Here is a 15928-nt window from a genome sequence, read left to right as displayed (position 1 = left end):
GCGTAGAGTGACAGGGAGCAGTCGTAGTCGTGTGTGCCTTGCTAACCCAGGCCTCGGTGGCTCGTTGCAAGAGCAAACACGCGCAGTTGGCAGGGCAACGCAATGAGCGACACTTCTCCGCTACGCGAAAACGCGAGACGCCCAGCGTCCACCGACGCCGCCTGCTACTCTTTCTTTTCCTCGCATTAGGATCTTGCATGTTTCCAACGGCCGCACGCCTCGCCTCGTCGATATGGAGCTGCTTTTAATCCTTCGTCTCATTCGAATCCCGCTCTGCGCGTCAACGGTTTTCGCACGTCGGCTCCGAATGGTCGTCGACCTCTGGCTGGGACAATGTCGAAATCTTTGTTCATCAATGAGAGCGTACCGCCCGCGGAAGCAAGAGGCCAGAAGCGCGACCGTTGAGAGACGCGGCTGCTCAGAGACGCGACCGGTTGAAAAAAGGACGACGAAGATGCCGATGATGACTGAAACACGCCCCAACTCGGCGGCAGCGCGAAGGCACGACAGAACACCCAAGCTACGACGACTCAAATATTCGACAAATCCGAGGTACAACATCTTGACAATAGAGCTCAGAGACATTTCAGTGCGCAACCGAGGTTGCAACAGCAAGACTGTCGGCGGCGGCGGCGACACGGAGATATTGAGAATTGCACACCTGGAAGCAGGCGAGTAGGTACGGATTCCTTGTACCCAAGCCGTGAAAGAGATGCTCGTTGGGATAGAAAACTTGGTGGGTCTTGTCCGTCCCGTCGACCACCGGTACCGAGCGGCCGAGCCCCCGAGGTCCCGGACCGAGTCGCTCCGCACCCGAATCCGAAACACCAAGCTTCTCCGCACCGCCACAGCACTCTATCGCCAACGCGCCAAAAAACGCCTCAACCGAACACTGTTACCAGCAACCTGCTGGCTTTGGGGCCATCTTGTCTCATATTTCTGCTTGTCGAACGACTGCATTCTTCGTGCATTCTCTCACTGCCGTTTCGGTTCAGCAGTGATGGAACTTCGACGGCTGATACGGCGACAAGTCGGTGGCTGGAGAGCCTCGAGGCGCCATTTTTGTACCGTCACACAGTGTTTTCTTCACGGACAGGAAGTCAAGTCTCCAATTTGCAAATATGCCTTGAGATCACGCACGACCAAGTGCCGAACGCGCCACTCTACGAAAGCGCGAGCAAATTCCAACGATATTCGCTGACTCGCAGCATGAGCTTCTACAAGCTCACCAAGGGGCAAAGCTTCACTGTGCTGACTGCTGGTTACAGTTGCAACAGAGCTGAATCTACGTACTGGGCTTCGGTGCATGAAAGGACCAATGCTGGCGCAGCATAGGAAGCAGTCGACTGGAGACCAAGCTCACTTTATCCAGTTCCCGCTACACCGCAAACATCTGTCGCGACTAGCGCTCGTGCAGTAATCAAAAGAAGGAGTGTCGCACTGATTACTACTCGATTCATCCCAGCAACATCAACGGGCGCCAGGACGTTGATTGACCACCGCCGCGGTACCTGATTGAAGCTTCAGGGAAGATGGCCGCGGCGCAGCAACAGGGCCAGGTGTGATTGAAAGGAGCAAGCCACAGGTCTCTCTGTTTCTATCCCAACTCGCAGTGGGATTGTTCAGATGTCTGGGACACGAGAAGCATTTTCCTCAGACAAGCCACGTCCTCGTCTCCATCCATACTGCTAGGTCTCGCAAGAGCTGAAAAAGCACCCTTGGAACGATCAAACCTTCATTTGAAGATTTCGCGCAAGCGCAAGATCGAGTGCGAGTATGGCAATGTAATTGCAGATGTACAATACAAACCCCTTCGATGGCCTGCGGTATCCGCAGGTGCGAAGTACCGAACGTTTCTCACTGAATCACCTCCGCGGAACAGACAAGGATGCTGCTAGCTTGCAACGGAAGAGCGGGGACAGACAACGCCGCATAACGTCATGAGCCGCGCAAGCCAAGAGTGGTTATACTGGCTTCCGGTGGGTGAAATGATTTGCAGCTTCCTGTTTGAGAGTCATCCAAGGTTGAAGCGCTAAGAAACACTCCAAGACGACTCAAGAAACACTGCCAACTGGCTCCATTTGCTTTTCTGGCCTAGGGGAATGGCGCCAATTCAAAGCGTTCAAGCTTCCGCTGCGACAGCAGGCCAACGGCTGAAGGCGGAATGCTGGGGTCAAGCTTTGCATACAAGCTAAATTTCAACGCTAAATCATCTAGACCTGCCCCTTCAAGATTAATCCACCAAATCAGTATGCCCAGGAACCCGGAAAGGAGAATGGGACTTTTGAAAACGATGCCTTAGAAAATCGGCAGCCTGCTCCTTCTTCTCTGTAAGCATTCATGTCGAACTTCAACATGAAACAATTCTTTCTTTGTCATCTGCTTTGCGTAGCACTGCTGACAGCGCAGGCTCAGTGCGTCACGCCAACCGAGACTGCGCTCTCATCCTGCTTGACAAAAGCGGGGGTTCGCAACATCGTCGACACCGACAAGAGCTGGGCGCAAGAAACAACTCCATTCCAACTCCGTCTCAAGCCAGATCCGGCAGTGATCGCATTCCCCACTACTCGAGATCAAATCGCTGCCGCGCTTCGCTGTGCGGTCGACAACCACGCCAAAGTTTCTTGCATTGGTGGAGACCACTCATTCGCTGCTTTTGCTTTTGGCAAGCCGGGAACTCTGGCCATCAACTTGGGAGCTTTCAACCGGATCGTTTCGTTCAAGGAGGGAGAGAAAGGCCTTTTCACGTTTGAGGGTGGTATTCGTGTCGGCCCTGCAGCAAAATGGCTTTGGGACAACCATGGACGCCACTTCCCTCATGTACGGGCCGGCCATGTTGGTCTCACGGGGTCGGCCTGCGGCGGCGGATTCGGTTCGACCACCAGGTTTCTTGGGACAACCCTGGACACGATTGAAGAGGTTGAATACATGGCGTACAACGGAACAGTCATCAAAGCGACAACGAGTACCAACTCGGATGTTGTGTGGGGAACCAAAGGCGGCGGCCCGTCGCTAGGAGTCATCCTGACCATGACCATCCGGACGTGGAAGCCAACATTTCAGCGCGCGGTCAATTTTACTCTGGATGTTGGCGACGTCGACCTCGAGGTTGGGACCAAAGCCCTTCTGACCCTCCAAGATTACGCGTTGACGCAGGCACCCGACGAATGGGCCATTCGCTGGAAGCTGACCTCTCCTCCCTTCTCGGGAGTTGGTTATTACTATGGCGACCCGGCCAAGTTCGATCAAATCATGCAGCCACTCATGCTAAAGATGCCTTCGGGAACGAAGCTGACCAAGGACGAGTACGATTTCTTCCAACTGGACTCCTATGTTGCGCCGGGTCTCGACCAACCCAATGGAGGCGACTCTCCTGGACGAGCGTTTTACGTTCAATCGCTTACATTGACGGCGGACAAACCCTTCACTCATGACCTCGCGACCACTTTGTACAAGTACACCACGTACGCATTCAAGCGCGAGGACATGAAGAAGTCCGGATATCTCGACCTGTGGGGCGGCACCACACGGAACATCAAAGACACAGAGTCCGCCTTTATTCACGGCAACAACCTGTGGCTGATTCGATGGCAAGCTGATGCCGTCAAAGACTGGCCTGCCGACGGCGTCGACTATCTGAAGAATCAAATGCTTCCGTTCGAGAAAGCGCTTAGGGACGCAGGATATCCTCTGCGAGGATACGTCAATTACCCAGACACTCAACTCACGCCCCCGGAATGGAAAGAGCGGTTGTACGATGGCAACTTCGATCGACTGCAAGACATCAAAAGGAGCATTGATCCAATGGGTGTTTTCACGTCGCACGACCAGAGCATCCCGGTGTGAGTGGAGCGGTGAAAGCGAATAATTCAATTTCGACGACCTGCATCCCTAAGGGCTGTTCAAACTTTGTACACTACTTTTTGTATACTCCAATTCCTTCGACTTTGTCGCAATCTTTTGTCGTGAGTGTCCGACTGTTGACATCGGGCTCTTCCGGCCAGGCGTTGTTTCGCGTCGAACACGAGAGCATTCTGTGCGCCAAAACTCGATGCGGAAGACCAAATCTCCATCTGCTTCTTGCTCACACCGTCAACCAACGCAGGATCTTTACAAACAACGTTCAGAAGCTTCCTCAGGCTACGGGTACGAATGCGATGGATGCGAGATGATTGCCCCGCCGTAGCGGCGATCAATGACTCGGGAAAATCCCCCGATGCTTCAACCAACTCGGTAAGTTTGAGCAACGGCACACGGCAGCTACGCATCCGAATCACAAGCATGCGCAGGTATCTTTTGCAATCTGTCGCGCCTGCGACCCAAGAAACCCTTTGCAAAGCAGCTCCGCAGCCTTCCTTCGAGACGGTCATGTCGCCGGAGACGATCAACACCTGGATTCGCGCCATTCGGCCAAAAGATGCCTGCAGACCATCGTTTCCCAGCCCGAACTGTGGCTTTCGGTACTCGACAGCCGCTCCACCAGTCGACACGCGGAGACGGGGCTCGGCTCTCTTCACCAGCTTGATATCTCGCCGAAGGTGATCTTCGCTTACCGCCATGGCCTCCAGCGGTGGCTCCTGCGGCATAGCTTTCCCCAGAGTTACAGCTCAAGCTCCGCGAGCTCTTTGTTGATCAACGGACCCTTTGCTCGTCGCACGCTCGAGAGCTCCCAGAATTGTCCTGCATTTCCAAACACCTTGCACACTCAATCAATACCTTGACATTTTAACGAGAGCAATGGGTTCAATTGCACCTTCAGCTTTCAAGATTGAGCCCTTGAACCATGGGCCGGGCAAAAAATCCAACGTAGGTCGCTCCTGGTAGCTGTACTGGCCATGCTGACTTTGGCAAAGTTTGGCGCTGTCATCACTGATCTCGACCTGAACAACGTTGACGACAACACGATCGCTCAGCTGCGCGACGAAATATGGAAGAACAAGATGGTCGTTGTCAAGAACCAGAGGGCACTGGAGCCGAGGAAGCAGTGGGAGCTCATGAAGCGCCTCGATCCCGCGGCGCCGGCCATTTCCCGCCAGGAAACCGCGTACTCCTTCTACCCGCCCGAGACGACTGGAAACAACCTCTTTGTGCGTGCGTCACCTCTTCTCGTGTGCTCGATTCTAACAATCCGTACAGGGCATTCTGAGCTACATCTCGGTGTTGGACGACGGCGAGGTGCTCACCATCGGCAAGGGCTACCAGGGCGACGACCACTACGGCAAGAAGAACTTTGACATGGGCAAGGCCGACTTCCTATACTACTACGCAAAGCCGCTCAGCGAAGAAGACTTTGAGAATGGCAAGACGCGCTGGCACTGGTGGCACCTCGACGGCACCTTCTACCAGTACGAGCCGCCGACCTTTACGTCGTTCCGCTCGCTGAAGCTACCCAACGAGGAGCGCGAGCAGGAGGTCGAGTGGGCCGACGGCTCCGGCCTCAGCATGAAGGTCAAGCCCGGCCGCACGGCGTTCCTGGACACGGCCCAGCTGTACAACATGCTGAGCGACGACGAGAAGAAGATGGCCGACCACAGCTGGGTCGAGTACATGTGGTATCCATACGAGTATGTCAAGGCGTGCCGTGGTAACCCCAACGGCATCGGTGTCGCATCCGAGGGCAAGGAGACGCCCATGGAGGAGATGGAGAAGATTGCCAATGTCAAGCCCGAGTGGCAGAAGACGGTACGTACTGGAAACGCGCTCGTCCCGAAGTCTGCTCACAACCCCACAGCACCCCATGGTATGGGTCAACCCTGTGACGGGCGAAAAGTCGTTCCAAGTCCAGCACAACTGCGCGCGCCGCCTCTTCCTGCGCTCCAGCCCGTCCGAGGCGCCCAAAGTCATCGACGACGTCGCCGAGGTCCGCCGCTTCCTGTCCGACATCCAAGAGCGCATACTCAAGCCCGAGTACATTTGGGTCGGCCCGCCCGAGGAGGGCGACATCATGCTCTTCCAGAACTGGGGCTTGAACCACTCCAAGATCGACTACCCGCTGTCGTGGGGCAGCAGGACGGCGCACCAGGTCTGGCTGCCGGGCGCGGTGAAGCCGGTGGGGCCGGTGCCTATTCCGGAGGCTTGATTAGATTGGTGAGAGACGTTGGTGCAAGTAGTTGAATATGAAATGTTTCTTGATTCTGAGATTATGGATTCCTGCAACTGCATATGATGTCGAGCTGTTTTCGTACCAGGGTTGAAAGCAACGCAACGCAATGCAATATCATCATGAATTGCGTTGCGTTGCTCTGAGCAACTGCTACTAGTGATTGCGTTGCTTGAGATTGCTCAATAAGGGTACTAATTGTGTTGAATTGCCTTCGTTGCTTAGTTGCTTAGACCTTGGAAAATTACCCTTTTAGGTAGGTGCTACCTTGTAGGTAACATAAGGGGATAGTTAATAATTACATACAGCCTAGTTTAAACTCAGTCTATAGATGATCAAGTCTACTCCAATTATGTAAGTAGTAAAAGGTGTAGAAATTGAGCTGATTCGCGCCTAAATACTTACTATAGTTACCTAATTTAGTAATTCTAAGCAACTAAGTAATTAGAGCAACAAAGGCAACGCAACATCACCTCTATATTGATTGATTGCCTAAATTGACAAGGCCTGATTGTGTTGCGTTGCGTTGCGTTGCGCGCAATATTGCCGCAACCCAAGCAATATATTGCATTGCTTACAACCCTGTTTCGTACCTTGAAACACATGTGGGTTTTACCGTGAGAAAATTGCGCTGCAGCAACTCTTTGTGTCGATACTGCGAGTCTGCTTCCCTTGGTGATGGGGAAACAAAAGTTCATGTAACACAACATTCATGGCGGACTTGCTGTGATGACGCAAACTATTGAGGTAGTCCTCCTCATGCACGACTTTGAAGGAGCACTGTACTTATGAATGCAAGCAAAGGAACAATGTACATCAAAAAGCGGAGAGCAGCATTATGGTTTTCTTGTCGGTCTACAAAGCACAAAGGACGGTTTGCATCAGAAAAATCAAATTTTTGATCAAGACAACCGCAAAACATCAGAAAAGTCTCTCTCATATCGTACAAGCCCACCCCAACACGTCGACACAACGAAAAAACTACGCCTGCGCCTCCTTGGCCTCCAACTCCAGCGCCTCCCGCCTCGACATGCTGTTGGGGTCAAAGTACGGCTTCTCGCCAATGCCGCAGACGCGGTAGCCGAAGCGCTCGCCGTAGTCGTCGTAGTCCAGCGTCGCGTTGTGCATCATGCTGCGGTTGTCCCAGATGGCTGCGCAAGACGTTGGAGTCAGTAAATGTTTTGCTGGAACGAATTGGAACGAGAGGATGGGGGAAACTTACCCATGTCGCCTGAGTTCTGCCATCGGAACCGCACTTGCAGATCGTGGTTGCGGTAAACGAATTCCATGAGGAAGTTGAGCAGCGTCTCGCTCTCTTCTTGCGTGAGGCCGTTGATGGATTTGGGCTGCAGGGGGAGTCAGCTGTTGCATCCAACAAAAGATTCTAGCGAGAAAGCAAGCATACGTAGGCACCGAGTGCAAAGATGCTCTTCCATCCCGTCACGGGGTTTGTGCGAACGACGGGGTGCTCCGCGCTGAGGATGGCGCCGACGTTTTCGGGCGAGCCGCGAGGCTTGTCGTACAGCTTGAGCCCGGCCTTCTTGGCCATGTCGGTGAAGACTGTCTCCGGTCAGTGTCTGTCTCGTAGAGTTGGGCGCTGTGGCGGCGACTTACAAGGAGCGTCGTAGTTTGCGGTGAAGCCTTCCAAGAACTTCTGCATGGCGGGGCTGAGGCGGTCGTACACTTCGTAGCCAGAGGCCCAAAGGGTGTCTAGATGGCGTCAGCTTCGCGCAAGCAAATGCGTGTCAAGCATCAGCCTTACCTCCTCCGCAGGTGGGCAGCTCCGTCAAGCGCAGGCACGTGTAGTCCGAGGGCACCGGCTCCGACTGAATGTCGCTGTGCCACGCCTCAATCTGCTGGCGCTTGCCGCCAATGACCTTGCCGTCGTGCTTGCCGAAATAGCTCTTCCTTTGCCGCGAGCTGATTGTGCTGATCTCCAGGTCGTTGCCGCCGAGCTCGCGTTGCGGGTTGAGAATGGGGTGGATGTGAAGGGTGGAGGTGGAAGGCTTGCCGGTGAGCTCGCCCATGCGTTGGATGAGTTTCTTCTGGACGTCCGTGTCCATGTCGGTTTGGTTGCGGAAGAAGACGACGCCGCGGCGAGCGACTGAAAGAAGTTAGATCTCTGCATCCCAACATATGCTATAAACTTACTGGTGATGGCCAAGTCCCTCAGCAGCTCGTCCGAGTTTGGCGCATTGAACCATTTGGTCAGACTGGCTTCTGTGAACTCGGTTCCTGCAGTGGGAGTGACGTCAAATTGCTTCTCGTTCTTCAGCGCACCAGATAGCTTCATCGGCTGCTTGATTGGTGCGCCGCGCTCCGCCACTTGGGCGTAACCTTTGAAGAAGCTCAACGGAGTGGCCGCGGGGCGGACGGGCATCCGCCTCGCGCAAACAGAACGAAATGCTGGACGCATGTTGAATGTTCAGTTCGAAGCAAAGCAAGACGTGATACGAGATTGAAGAAAGAAAAGCTTTCAAAAGTCGCCCAATCGATAGCTCCGCGGCAGCAAGAGCGAGATAAATGCCAAAGACCACGACCAAATGCCCCGACGCAGCGTGATCATCACCCCACGGCGGCGCCAATGTTCTGGAAGATTTCACCAACTGCCAGGACAGCAGCCTGCAACTGCCGACTCCATCCGTCCGGCAGGCCACGTCTCCACCATCGCGAGGCAGTCTGGAGCCCACGAGCGGCGACACGGGTCCATCAGGTCCGAGAATATCAGGGTCTGAGGTGAATCCAAGCTTTTCGGACCGGTCCGCCACCCATCGGCAGGCCATGCATGCGGGGAATAAATCACCGGTAACCGAGACGACTCCGCGTGAGGCGCAGACGGAGCCGACGGGGGTGGCGCCTCCTCGGTCATCGACGGACGTCTTGTCGTGAGGATGCTCCTTGGGCCGCAGGGACCGGGCACACGGAGCTTTGATAGTTTCGGACACGGGGTATCGGATCATGAGCTTCATGCCCCTTTTGAGAATACATTTCATTGCCGTCTCTGGGCCTCTCTCGATGCGGAAAGAGGAAACAGGCTGAGTGAGCTGAAGGTAGTCTGGAATCAAGTGATTGGTTGGCGGTGGTGGAGATCAATGCCGCAAAAAGGTCCGAAAACCCCCGAAAACTGCCTTTTGCGGTAAAGTTGTCGCGGCGCGGGAAGCGAGGAGCCTTGATTGGACAGACTGAGCAAAGCACATGCACCAAATCAATGCTCCGAAACGCAGCTGCGTGTTGTTTTGGTCTCATGTAATCGAGAGAGTGCCGGTAGTCTTGGGCAGGTCTTGGTCTTGGTATACGCGCGGTCCGCGGAGGGTCCGAGTCAACAGTGACTAGAAGAACGACGCGTCGTTGCTCGACTCTCATCGTCGAGCCTAGTCATTCTTGCGACAAGCAAAAATACCCAGTACAACGTCGAATTTTCCAGCTTAAACCCCAATTCCCACTGCAATCATGTCCAAGACCATTGTCGTCACCGGTGCAACCGGCACGCAGGGCTCTGCAGTCGTGCGCGTCATGCTGGAGACGGGGAACTGGAAGGTCCGCGCAGTCACGAGAAATCCAGAGAGCGATTCTGCCAAAGCGATTGCGGCCAAGGGTGCAGAGATTGTTGTCGCAGACTACGATGACGAGGCGTCAGTCAAGAAAGCATTTGAGGTGCGAATCACACTTACACTTCCCGCGAATTGCGAAAAACCTCCGTCTCTCCCCAACACCAGCTCACTCGTCACAGGGCGCGCACGCCATCTTTGCGCTGACAAACTGGTGGGAGTACCTCCGGCGCGGCAAAAGCCAGGACGAATGCGGCCTCATCGAAGAGCGGCAAGGCATGACGCTCGCGCGCGCCGCGGCCGAGATTCCCACCCTGGAGCACTACATCTGGTCGACGCTGCCCGCAGCCAAAGAGCTCACAGGCGGCAAATGCCCCGTGCCGCACTTTGACTATAAGGCCGTGGTTGACCGTCGCATCCGCGAGGAACTGCCGGCGCTGGCGGCCAAGACGACGTCGCTGTTCTTTGGCTTCTACCCTTCCAACTTTGCCTATTTCCACATGCTCAAGCCCATTCCGGTGGTAAGTGGTCGACCGTATGCATCAATCCAGGAGATGCGTAGCTGACGAAGAAACAGCCTTTTGCCCCGGGCCGCTACGTCTGGCTGGTGCCGTCCAAAAAGGAGGCCAAGGTGCCGACGTCAGGCAACATGGCCGTATCTCCGGGCGTCTTTGTGCGGCAGATTCTCGCAAACCCGTCCAAAACGCACGGAAAGTACGCCGCCGTATGCACCGAGGTTTGCACGCTGGGAGGCATGCTCAAGACGTGGTCCGAAGTGACGGGCAAGGCGGGCGTCTTCATGGAGATCCAAGTCGAGGATTTTGCCGGACTTCTCGGCATCGCGGGGCGCGAGGCCGCGCTGCAGCTCAAGTTTGGCGAGGCGCTTGACGATTGGTATGAGCATGTCAAGGTCAAGGGCGAGTTCGTTACCATGGAGGAGCTGGGGATCTCGATGGCCGAGGTGGCGGATTTCAGGGGGAGTTTGGAGGCTGTGAAGGAGCATCTGGGTTAATAGCGCATGGCTGATGATTTGCCTCGATGGTGGATGTTTCTTGATGACAGCGAAATGACAGATTTACACTAGTGGGTTGACGCGCTGATGCAAAATGCTGTGACGAAGCTGGCCGAAGCAGCTCCAAATTCCTTGCAAAGCGTGTCCAGGGACCAGGCAGTCGAGAGTCTCGGATGACTGTTCACAGATCCAGACATGGTTCCTTCCAGAAAAATTGAATGTCGAAAGAACTTGCCAGGTTGAAAAAGTATCCAAGCAGGTTGGACTTGGACAATTTTTCTCCGGTCAATCAAAGAGAAGCACTTGAAGCCGACGAATTATTATTGAAAAAGCAACAGACGTCCACCGAACACACGAAAAACAAACAAACAAGCCGGAATACAATCGAAGAAACAACACGAATGACAAAAGGAGAACCAGCAAGGCGACCGGAGTTACCAGCAGCTGCCACTGCCCACCGCTCGCTTTCCACCGCTTGCTGTCGGCCGCCTCTACGCAATGCAGGATTGCAGGTCAGGCAAACTCCAAAGTCTTCGGGAAAGTACTCGCTCAAAAGATAAAGAATACTCGACGGACCAAGAAAACAAAGGTTCAATTACGACAAACACACCACATCAACCAAACACACTCCCCACGCACCCGCGCCTCAACTCCACGACACCTCCACCCCCTCCAAGTCGCCCCTGGCATCATACTCCTCCACCATCTTCTGCCAGCTAAAGATGCCATCCCCCCACAACGCGCGCTTCGCATCCAGCATCTTCTCCTCCATACTCTTCTTCGCGGCCGCACCCTCATGATTAAAGTAGCCGGGCGTGCACTGCCCAAAAATCGCCAGGCGAATCGCGCGCTTCTGCACCTCGGCCGTGTACGCGTCCTCGGCCGCCTTTGACGCTTCGACGACGAGACTGCCCGGGTCGCTGGCGGCGCGCTCCGTCGCCGTCTTGAGCATGTTGGCGGCGTGCTGCGCAATCATGTCGTACGTCGACGTCAGGTTGGCCGAGCCCACCGCGCCCGACAGCCCCGGGATGATCATGTTGGGGAAGCCGTGCGTCAGCACGCCGTGGAAGGTGCCAAAGTCGTCGGCGCCCCATTTGTCCTCGATGCGCCGCCCGCCGCGCCCGATGATGCTGATGCCGTTGCGGAAGCCCGGCGCTGCCTCGTTGCCCGTCGCCAGCCCGTAGCCCGTCGACAGAATCATCACGTCCAGCTCGTGCTCGACGCCCTCGACCACGACACCTCTCTCGGTGAAGCGCTCGAGCCCTTTGCCTTGCGTGTCGACCAGCGTGACGTTGGCCCGGTTGAAGGTGGGTAGGTACGAGCTGTGGAAGGTTGGCCGCTTGCACCAGCCTGGGTACCACGCCTTGAGCTTCGCGGCCGTGGCCGCGTCCTGTACCTGGTGGTCCACGAGCGCGCGCACCCGCTCTGCGCGCTCAATGTCGAGGTTGAACAGCTCCTTGGCGTACTCTTCGTAATTTGCGGGCGTGATGACCTTGGGGCCGCCGACGAGGCCCGCAAAGGAGCGGTGCTGCGTCCAGCCGTCGTTGATGAGGTCCGTTTCTTCGGGGTCGTTGGACGTGTACTTGTCGAAGTTGTGTCGCCGCGCTTTCTGCCAGCCCTTTTTGCTCGCTACCTCGCTCGACCACGTCTCGGGGTCTGTGGGGGCTTGCGGCCGCGGACTGCAGTAGGATGGCGTGCGCTGGAAGACGTAGAGATGCTTGGCCCACTTGGCGACTTCGGGCACGATTTGAATCGATGTTGCGCCTGTCCCGACGATGCCGACCACCTTGTCCTTCAACTTGACCAGTGTCGGATCTCCAGGAGCGCCACCGGTGTAGTTGTAGTCCCAGCGCGACGGATGGAAGACATGGCGATTGCGTCTAAAGTTCTCAAATCCGGGAACTCTGGGGGCTTTGGGGCAAGTGAAGAGGCCGCTTCCCGTGTAGATGAACTGCGCCGTCACCTCGAGGTCGAGCTTGGCGCGGTCAGGTCCTCTATTTTGCTGCATCTTGACGACCCATCTCCGCGTCGACTCGTCCCACACTTGGCTGAGGACCGTTGTCGAAAAAAGGCCGCGCAGGTTAAAGTGATTGGCGACGCGCTCGCAGTGCTCGCGAATCTCCTCTCCCGACGAGTACTTTTGCTTGGGCATGTACCCCGTCTCCTCGAGAAACGGCAGGTAAATGTAGCCCTCGACATCGCACGTCAGCCCAGGAAAGCGATTCCAGTACCAAGTCCCGCCCCAGCCGCCGGCCGTGTCGACGAGGCAAATGTCTTTTGGGTCAAACCCAGCTTCCACCAGGCGCCCAGCGAAAAGAAGACTGATGTGGCCAGCGCCAGTGATCAAAAACTTGACATCATCTCCATTCTTCAGCGCCGGCTCTTGCGATGCGAGCGCGTCGTAGTCAATCCAAGGATCTGCAGCAAGGCCGGGGGCGTCTTGGCGGAGGTCGACATACTGGTCGAAGCCCTCGGGCCGGAGGCGCTTGTCGCGCTCTTCAGCGTACTTTTCGTGCAGTGCGGATGCGACGTCGGGGCCCATTTTCGCTGGAGTTTGAAACAGCGCAGCCGGTGAGAAAGGTGTTGAAACAACGAAGCCGGTGTGAAAGGATGTTGGTTATGCAGTGTGCTGAAGATAGCGATTCGCCTTTATTGGGGTCTCACGACGTCGGTTGCCGGCAAAGGTGAGACCACATCATGATCGGACCGTTCGCCGGCTCCACTCCACCACCACTGCACCACTGCTCCCTCGCACCCAAGCAGGCAGAACGGGTGCCTCCTCATCCGAATCCGAATGCCGTAACTGCAGAGCAGAGGCTCAAAATCAAAGTTGGGCGTTGTCGTGGCTCGAAGCTCTCGCGGTCAAGTCGTAGTTGAAGGCGCATCACCTCACTCTTCTCGCCCAACCACTCGGTGCTGCTCCCCTTTACAGTAGAATATGACCTGTTGGCCACACCCTCTTCCCTCATCTTTTCCTAGTTCCGTCTTGTTAGCAACCACCGCAAGACTCGCCAGCGCTGCGCCACGATCGAGGCCGTTGATATGTGAAAGTGATGATCAAAGGAAGGCCTCCCTAACAGACAGCAGATGCAGAGGATGCTGACATACCAAGCCGAGCGGAATTCAAGCAACCAGCACCCACATGGCACCACTGACCAACAAGATTGACCTGGGACGTGAACTGTCAACTGAGACCACTGTGGGGGAGATTAGTGGAGAGAGGAACGACGAGCTGATCTCAGCTACTCAAACAGTTCGCGCGACTCGCCTCGACTCGCCCATCTCTCCTCTCCCACGAGCCGTGAAAGCGCCCAAACGTCACATCTGTTCGACCCAACGCTCCCGTCCTCGCCTCGCCTCGCTCTTGGCTCGACACTCTCCACGGTACGGTATGGTGGAACCATCCCTTGGCCCGCCAGCCCAACAAAAGTCACCGATCAGGGCGGCGGCGGCGGCGGCGGCGGAAAATGGCGTATGTCGTACCTAGACTGGCGGCCGAAGCTGGAGGCGAGCAGTCCCTCCACCAATCGATCGAGGTAGATTATTACCCGAGGAGTCAACCATCGGGCATGGCAGAAATTTAAGAAGTCCAGCGAGGCCAACTGCGTCGAATGAAGACTGCCATCGTCAGAGGCTTTTCATATCCGTTTGTCTCTCTTGCAGTCCTCGTCGACGAACGCCCACCGCATCGAATCAAGACTGCCTGCCATCGTCAGAGGCCTTTTCAGATTTGTCCATCTCTTCTTGTTTGCAGACCTCGACAAACGACACCGCCCACCATGCTAAAAACCAAGACCGAATCCAAACCCCTCGTGGTGACGGTCAAGCCGATCGACCCTCCCTCATCCAAAACCAAAACCTCCAAATCCGACCGCTTCCTCTCCGCGCTGCCCGCGTCGTGGCGCCCCTACGTCGAGCTGACGCGCTTCCAAAAGCCTGCTGGTCTCTTCGGCTTCTACTTCCCCTACACGATTGGCATCTTCTTCGCAGCGAGCATCGCGGACCCGTTGCCGCCGTGGTCGTGGGTCGGCAGTCTCTTGGCCATTTACCTCATGGACTGCGTGCTGCTGCGCAGCTTCGGCTGCGCCTGGAACGACACCGTCGACCAGGACCTGGACCGCCAGGTTGCGCGCTGCAAGAATCGCCCGTTGGCAAGGGGCGCCGTGTCGACGACTGGTGCCGTCGTCCTGACTGCGGTGCTCACGGCCATGCGCATGGGCATGATCTACGCCCTGCTCCCCCTGCCGGCCACCTACCACGCCATCCTGACGACGACGCTGGGCTTCATCTACCCCTTCATGAAGCGCGTCTCCAACTACCCGCAAGTGTGCCTGGGCATCGCGGTCGGGTGGGCGATTTTCCAAGCCTGCGCCTCCGTCGAGGGCGTGGGCGATTTGTTCAGCGGACCCAACTCCAATGCCGTCATGGCCATGTTTGCGTCCACCACCATGTGGAACGTCACGTACGACACGGTCTACGCGTTCCAGGACCTCAAGGACGACCTCAACGCCGGCGTCATGTCGCTGGCTGTGCGGATTCGTCACCACGCCAAGGCCGTCCTCACCCTCTTCACGACGGCAATGATTGGACTTCTCTTTACGGCTGGCGTTGTGGCCGAGTTCTCGACTCTCTTCTTCATTGGCGCCACAGGCGCGTCGCTCGCGGCCTACACGATGCTTTTCAAGCTCGACATCAACGACCCCAAGAGCTGCTGCTGGTTCTTCGTCATGGGACAGTGGTACGTGAGTGGCTTTGTGCTGATGGGCTTGGTCGGAGAATATGCACTGGCGGCTTGATGGGGCTGCGCTATGTGAAGATGGAATTTCACGGCGTTGCATTTTGAATTCATCATTGGGTCTGCATGACGAGGGTCCTTGGACAAGGGCAAAATTGAACGGCTGTCTCTCTTTACTCTGCTTGTGACTGTTTGTAGAGCGACAATGGTACTGATCTTGACTGACCTGCAGTCGTGCTGTGCAACATTGGCATGTAGCACCAGCCGCCGTGATGAGTATCAAATCGAACGTGATTGGCTGCTTGGAGTCGTCTCCATGTTCCTCATTCGGATGCCAGCTCCAAGGTCCCGGGTTGGCTGGGGAACCAGGGGCAGCGGTCGGTGACCGACGTCGAGCAGTTTCGGCGCGTTGAATTTGACCGTCAGGGGCACAACTATCTCCCGAAAGTACGACCGAGCATCGACATGCGGGGAAGATAGAGTGCTGGGTCGTCCGCCGATGGCGATGCTGATGGCTTCAATGCGGGGGTTTT

The 15928-nt window shown here is 56.0% G+C and overlaps 7 protein-coding genes across 7 annotated transcripts; 4 read left to right on the top strand and 3 right to left on the bottom strand.

The window, feature by feature from the left end:
* Positions 1 to 2355: 2355 nt before the first annotated feature.
* Positions 2356 to 3846, top strand: BKA78DRAFT_250893 (uncharacterized protein; the record flags this gene model as incomplete). The annotated part of the gene is made up of 1 exon (XM_066884611.1): positions 2356 to 3846. The coding sequence occupies one exon, from the start codon at positions 2356 to 2358 to the stop codon at positions 3844 to 3846; it is 1491 nt and encodes a 496-aa protein (XP_066743861.1).
* Positions 3847 to 3902: 56 nt separating this feature from the next.
* On the bottom strand, positions 3903 to 4586 carry BKA78DRAFT_295171 (uncharacterized protein; the record flags this gene model as incomplete). The annotated part of the gene is made up of 1 exon (XM_066886449.1): positions 3903 to 4586. The coding sequence occupies one exon, from the start codon at positions 4584 to 4586 to the stop codon at positions 3903 to 3905; it is 684 nt and encodes a 227-aa protein (XP_066743860.1).
* A 48-nt stretch (positions 4587 to 4634) lies between these two features.
* On the top strand, positions 4635 to 6152 carry BKA78DRAFT_266518 (alpha-ketoglutarate dependent dioxygenase). The gene is made up of 4 exons (XM_066885472.1): positions 4635 to 4806; positions 4854 to 5087; positions 5137 to 5682; positions 5732 to 6152. Exons 1-4 carry the CDS (start codon positions 4738 to 4740, stop codon positions 6077 to 6079), a joined length of 1197 nt encoding a protein of 398 aa, XP_066743859.1. The 5' UTR covers positions 4635 to 4737; the 3' UTR covers positions 6080 to 6152.
* A 929-nt stretch (positions 6153 to 7081) lies between these two features.
* Positions 7082 to 8480, bottom strand: BKA78DRAFT_250698 (uncharacterized protein; the record flags this gene model as incomplete). Its single annotated transcript, XM_066884597.1, has 6 exons — positions 7082 to 7251; positions 7323 to 7446; positions 7506 to 7660; positions 7715 to 7810; positions 7863 to 8204; positions 8252 to 8480. 6 exons carry the CDS (start codon positions 8478 to 8480, stop codon positions 7082 to 7084), a joined length of 1116 nt encoding a protein of 371 aa, XP_066743858.1.
* An 802-nt stretch (positions 8481 to 9282) lies between these two features.
* BKA78DRAFT_127818 (uncharacterized protein) lies at positions 9283 to 10762 on the top strand. Its single transcript, XM_066882543.1, has 3 exons — positions 9283 to 9754; positions 9831 to 10169; positions 10226 to 10762. Exons 1-3 carry the CDS (start codon positions 9551 to 9553, stop codon positions 10658 to 10660), a joined length of 978 nt encoding a protein of 325 aa, XP_066743857.1. The 5' UTR covers positions 9283 to 9550; the 3' UTR covers positions 10661 to 10762.
* Positions 10763 to 11306: 544 nt separating this feature from the next.
* BKA78DRAFT_251252 (uncharacterized protein) lies at positions 11307 to 13202 on the bottom strand (the record flags this gene model as incomplete). The annotated part of the gene is made up of 1 exon (XM_066884637.1): positions 11307 to 13202. One exon carries the CDS (start codon positions 13200 to 13202, stop codon positions 11307 to 11309), a length of 1896 nt encoding a protein of 631 aa, XP_066743856.1.
* A 797-nt stretch (positions 13203 to 13999) lies between these two features.
* Positions 14000 to 15696, top strand: BKA78DRAFT_313150 (UbiA prenyltransferase family-domain-containing protein). The gene has a single exon (XM_066888346.1). The coding sequence runs from the start codon at positions 14272 to 14274 to the stop codon at positions 15454 to 15456; it is 1185 nt and encodes a 394-aa protein (XP_066743855.1). The 5' UTR covers positions 14000 to 14271; the 3' UTR covers positions 15457 to 15696.
* Positions 15697 to 15928: the final 232 nt, after the last annotated feature.

This window comes from Phyllosticta capitalensis (genome assembly GCF_038381095.1).
Source record: "Phyllosticta capitalensis strain CBS 128856 chromosome Unknown BKA78scaffold_5, whole genome shotgun sequence".
Lineage (NCBI taxonomy): Eukaryota > Fungi > Ascomycota > Dothideomycetes > Botryosphaeriales > Phyllostictaceae > Phyllosticta > Phyllosticta capitalensis.
The sequence above is the reverse complement of the archived record's forward strand: the minus strand, read 5'-3'. Positions and strand labels throughout refer to the sequence as shown.

Excerpts from the sequence above, each read along its gene's own strand:
- BKA78DRAFT_313150 (XM_066888346.1), top strand. The coding sequence starts at position 14,272 with ATGAAGACTGCCATCGTCAGAGGCTTTTCATATCCGTTTGTCTCTCTT.
- BKA78DRAFT_127818 (XM_066882543.1), top strand. The coding sequence starts at position 9,551 with ATGTCCAAGACCATTGTCGTCACCGGTGCAACCGGCACGCAGGGCTCT. Across the intron at positions 9,755-9,830 it reads CAGTCAAGAAAGCATTTGAG|GGCGCGCACGCCATCTTTGC; the intron begins GTGCGAATCACA and ends CACTCGTCACAG. Across the intron at positions 10,170-10,225 it reads TGCTCAAGCCCATTCCGGTG|CCTTTTGCCCCGGGCCGCTA; the intron begins GTAAGTGGTCGA and ends ACGAAGAAACAG.
- BKA78DRAFT_266518 (XM_066885472.1), top strand. The coding sequence starts at position 4,738 with ATGGGTTCAATTGCACCTTCAGCTTTCAAGATTGAGCCCTTGAACCAT. Across the intron at positions 4,807-4,853 it reads GGCCGGGCAAAAAATCCAAC|TTTGGCGCTGTCATCACTGA; the intron begins GTAGGTCGCTCC and ends ACTTTGGCAAAG. Across the intron at positions 5,683-5,731 it reads AGCCCGAGTGGCAGAAGACG|CACCCCATGGTATGGGTCAA; the intron begins GTACGTACTGGA and ends ACAACCCCACAG.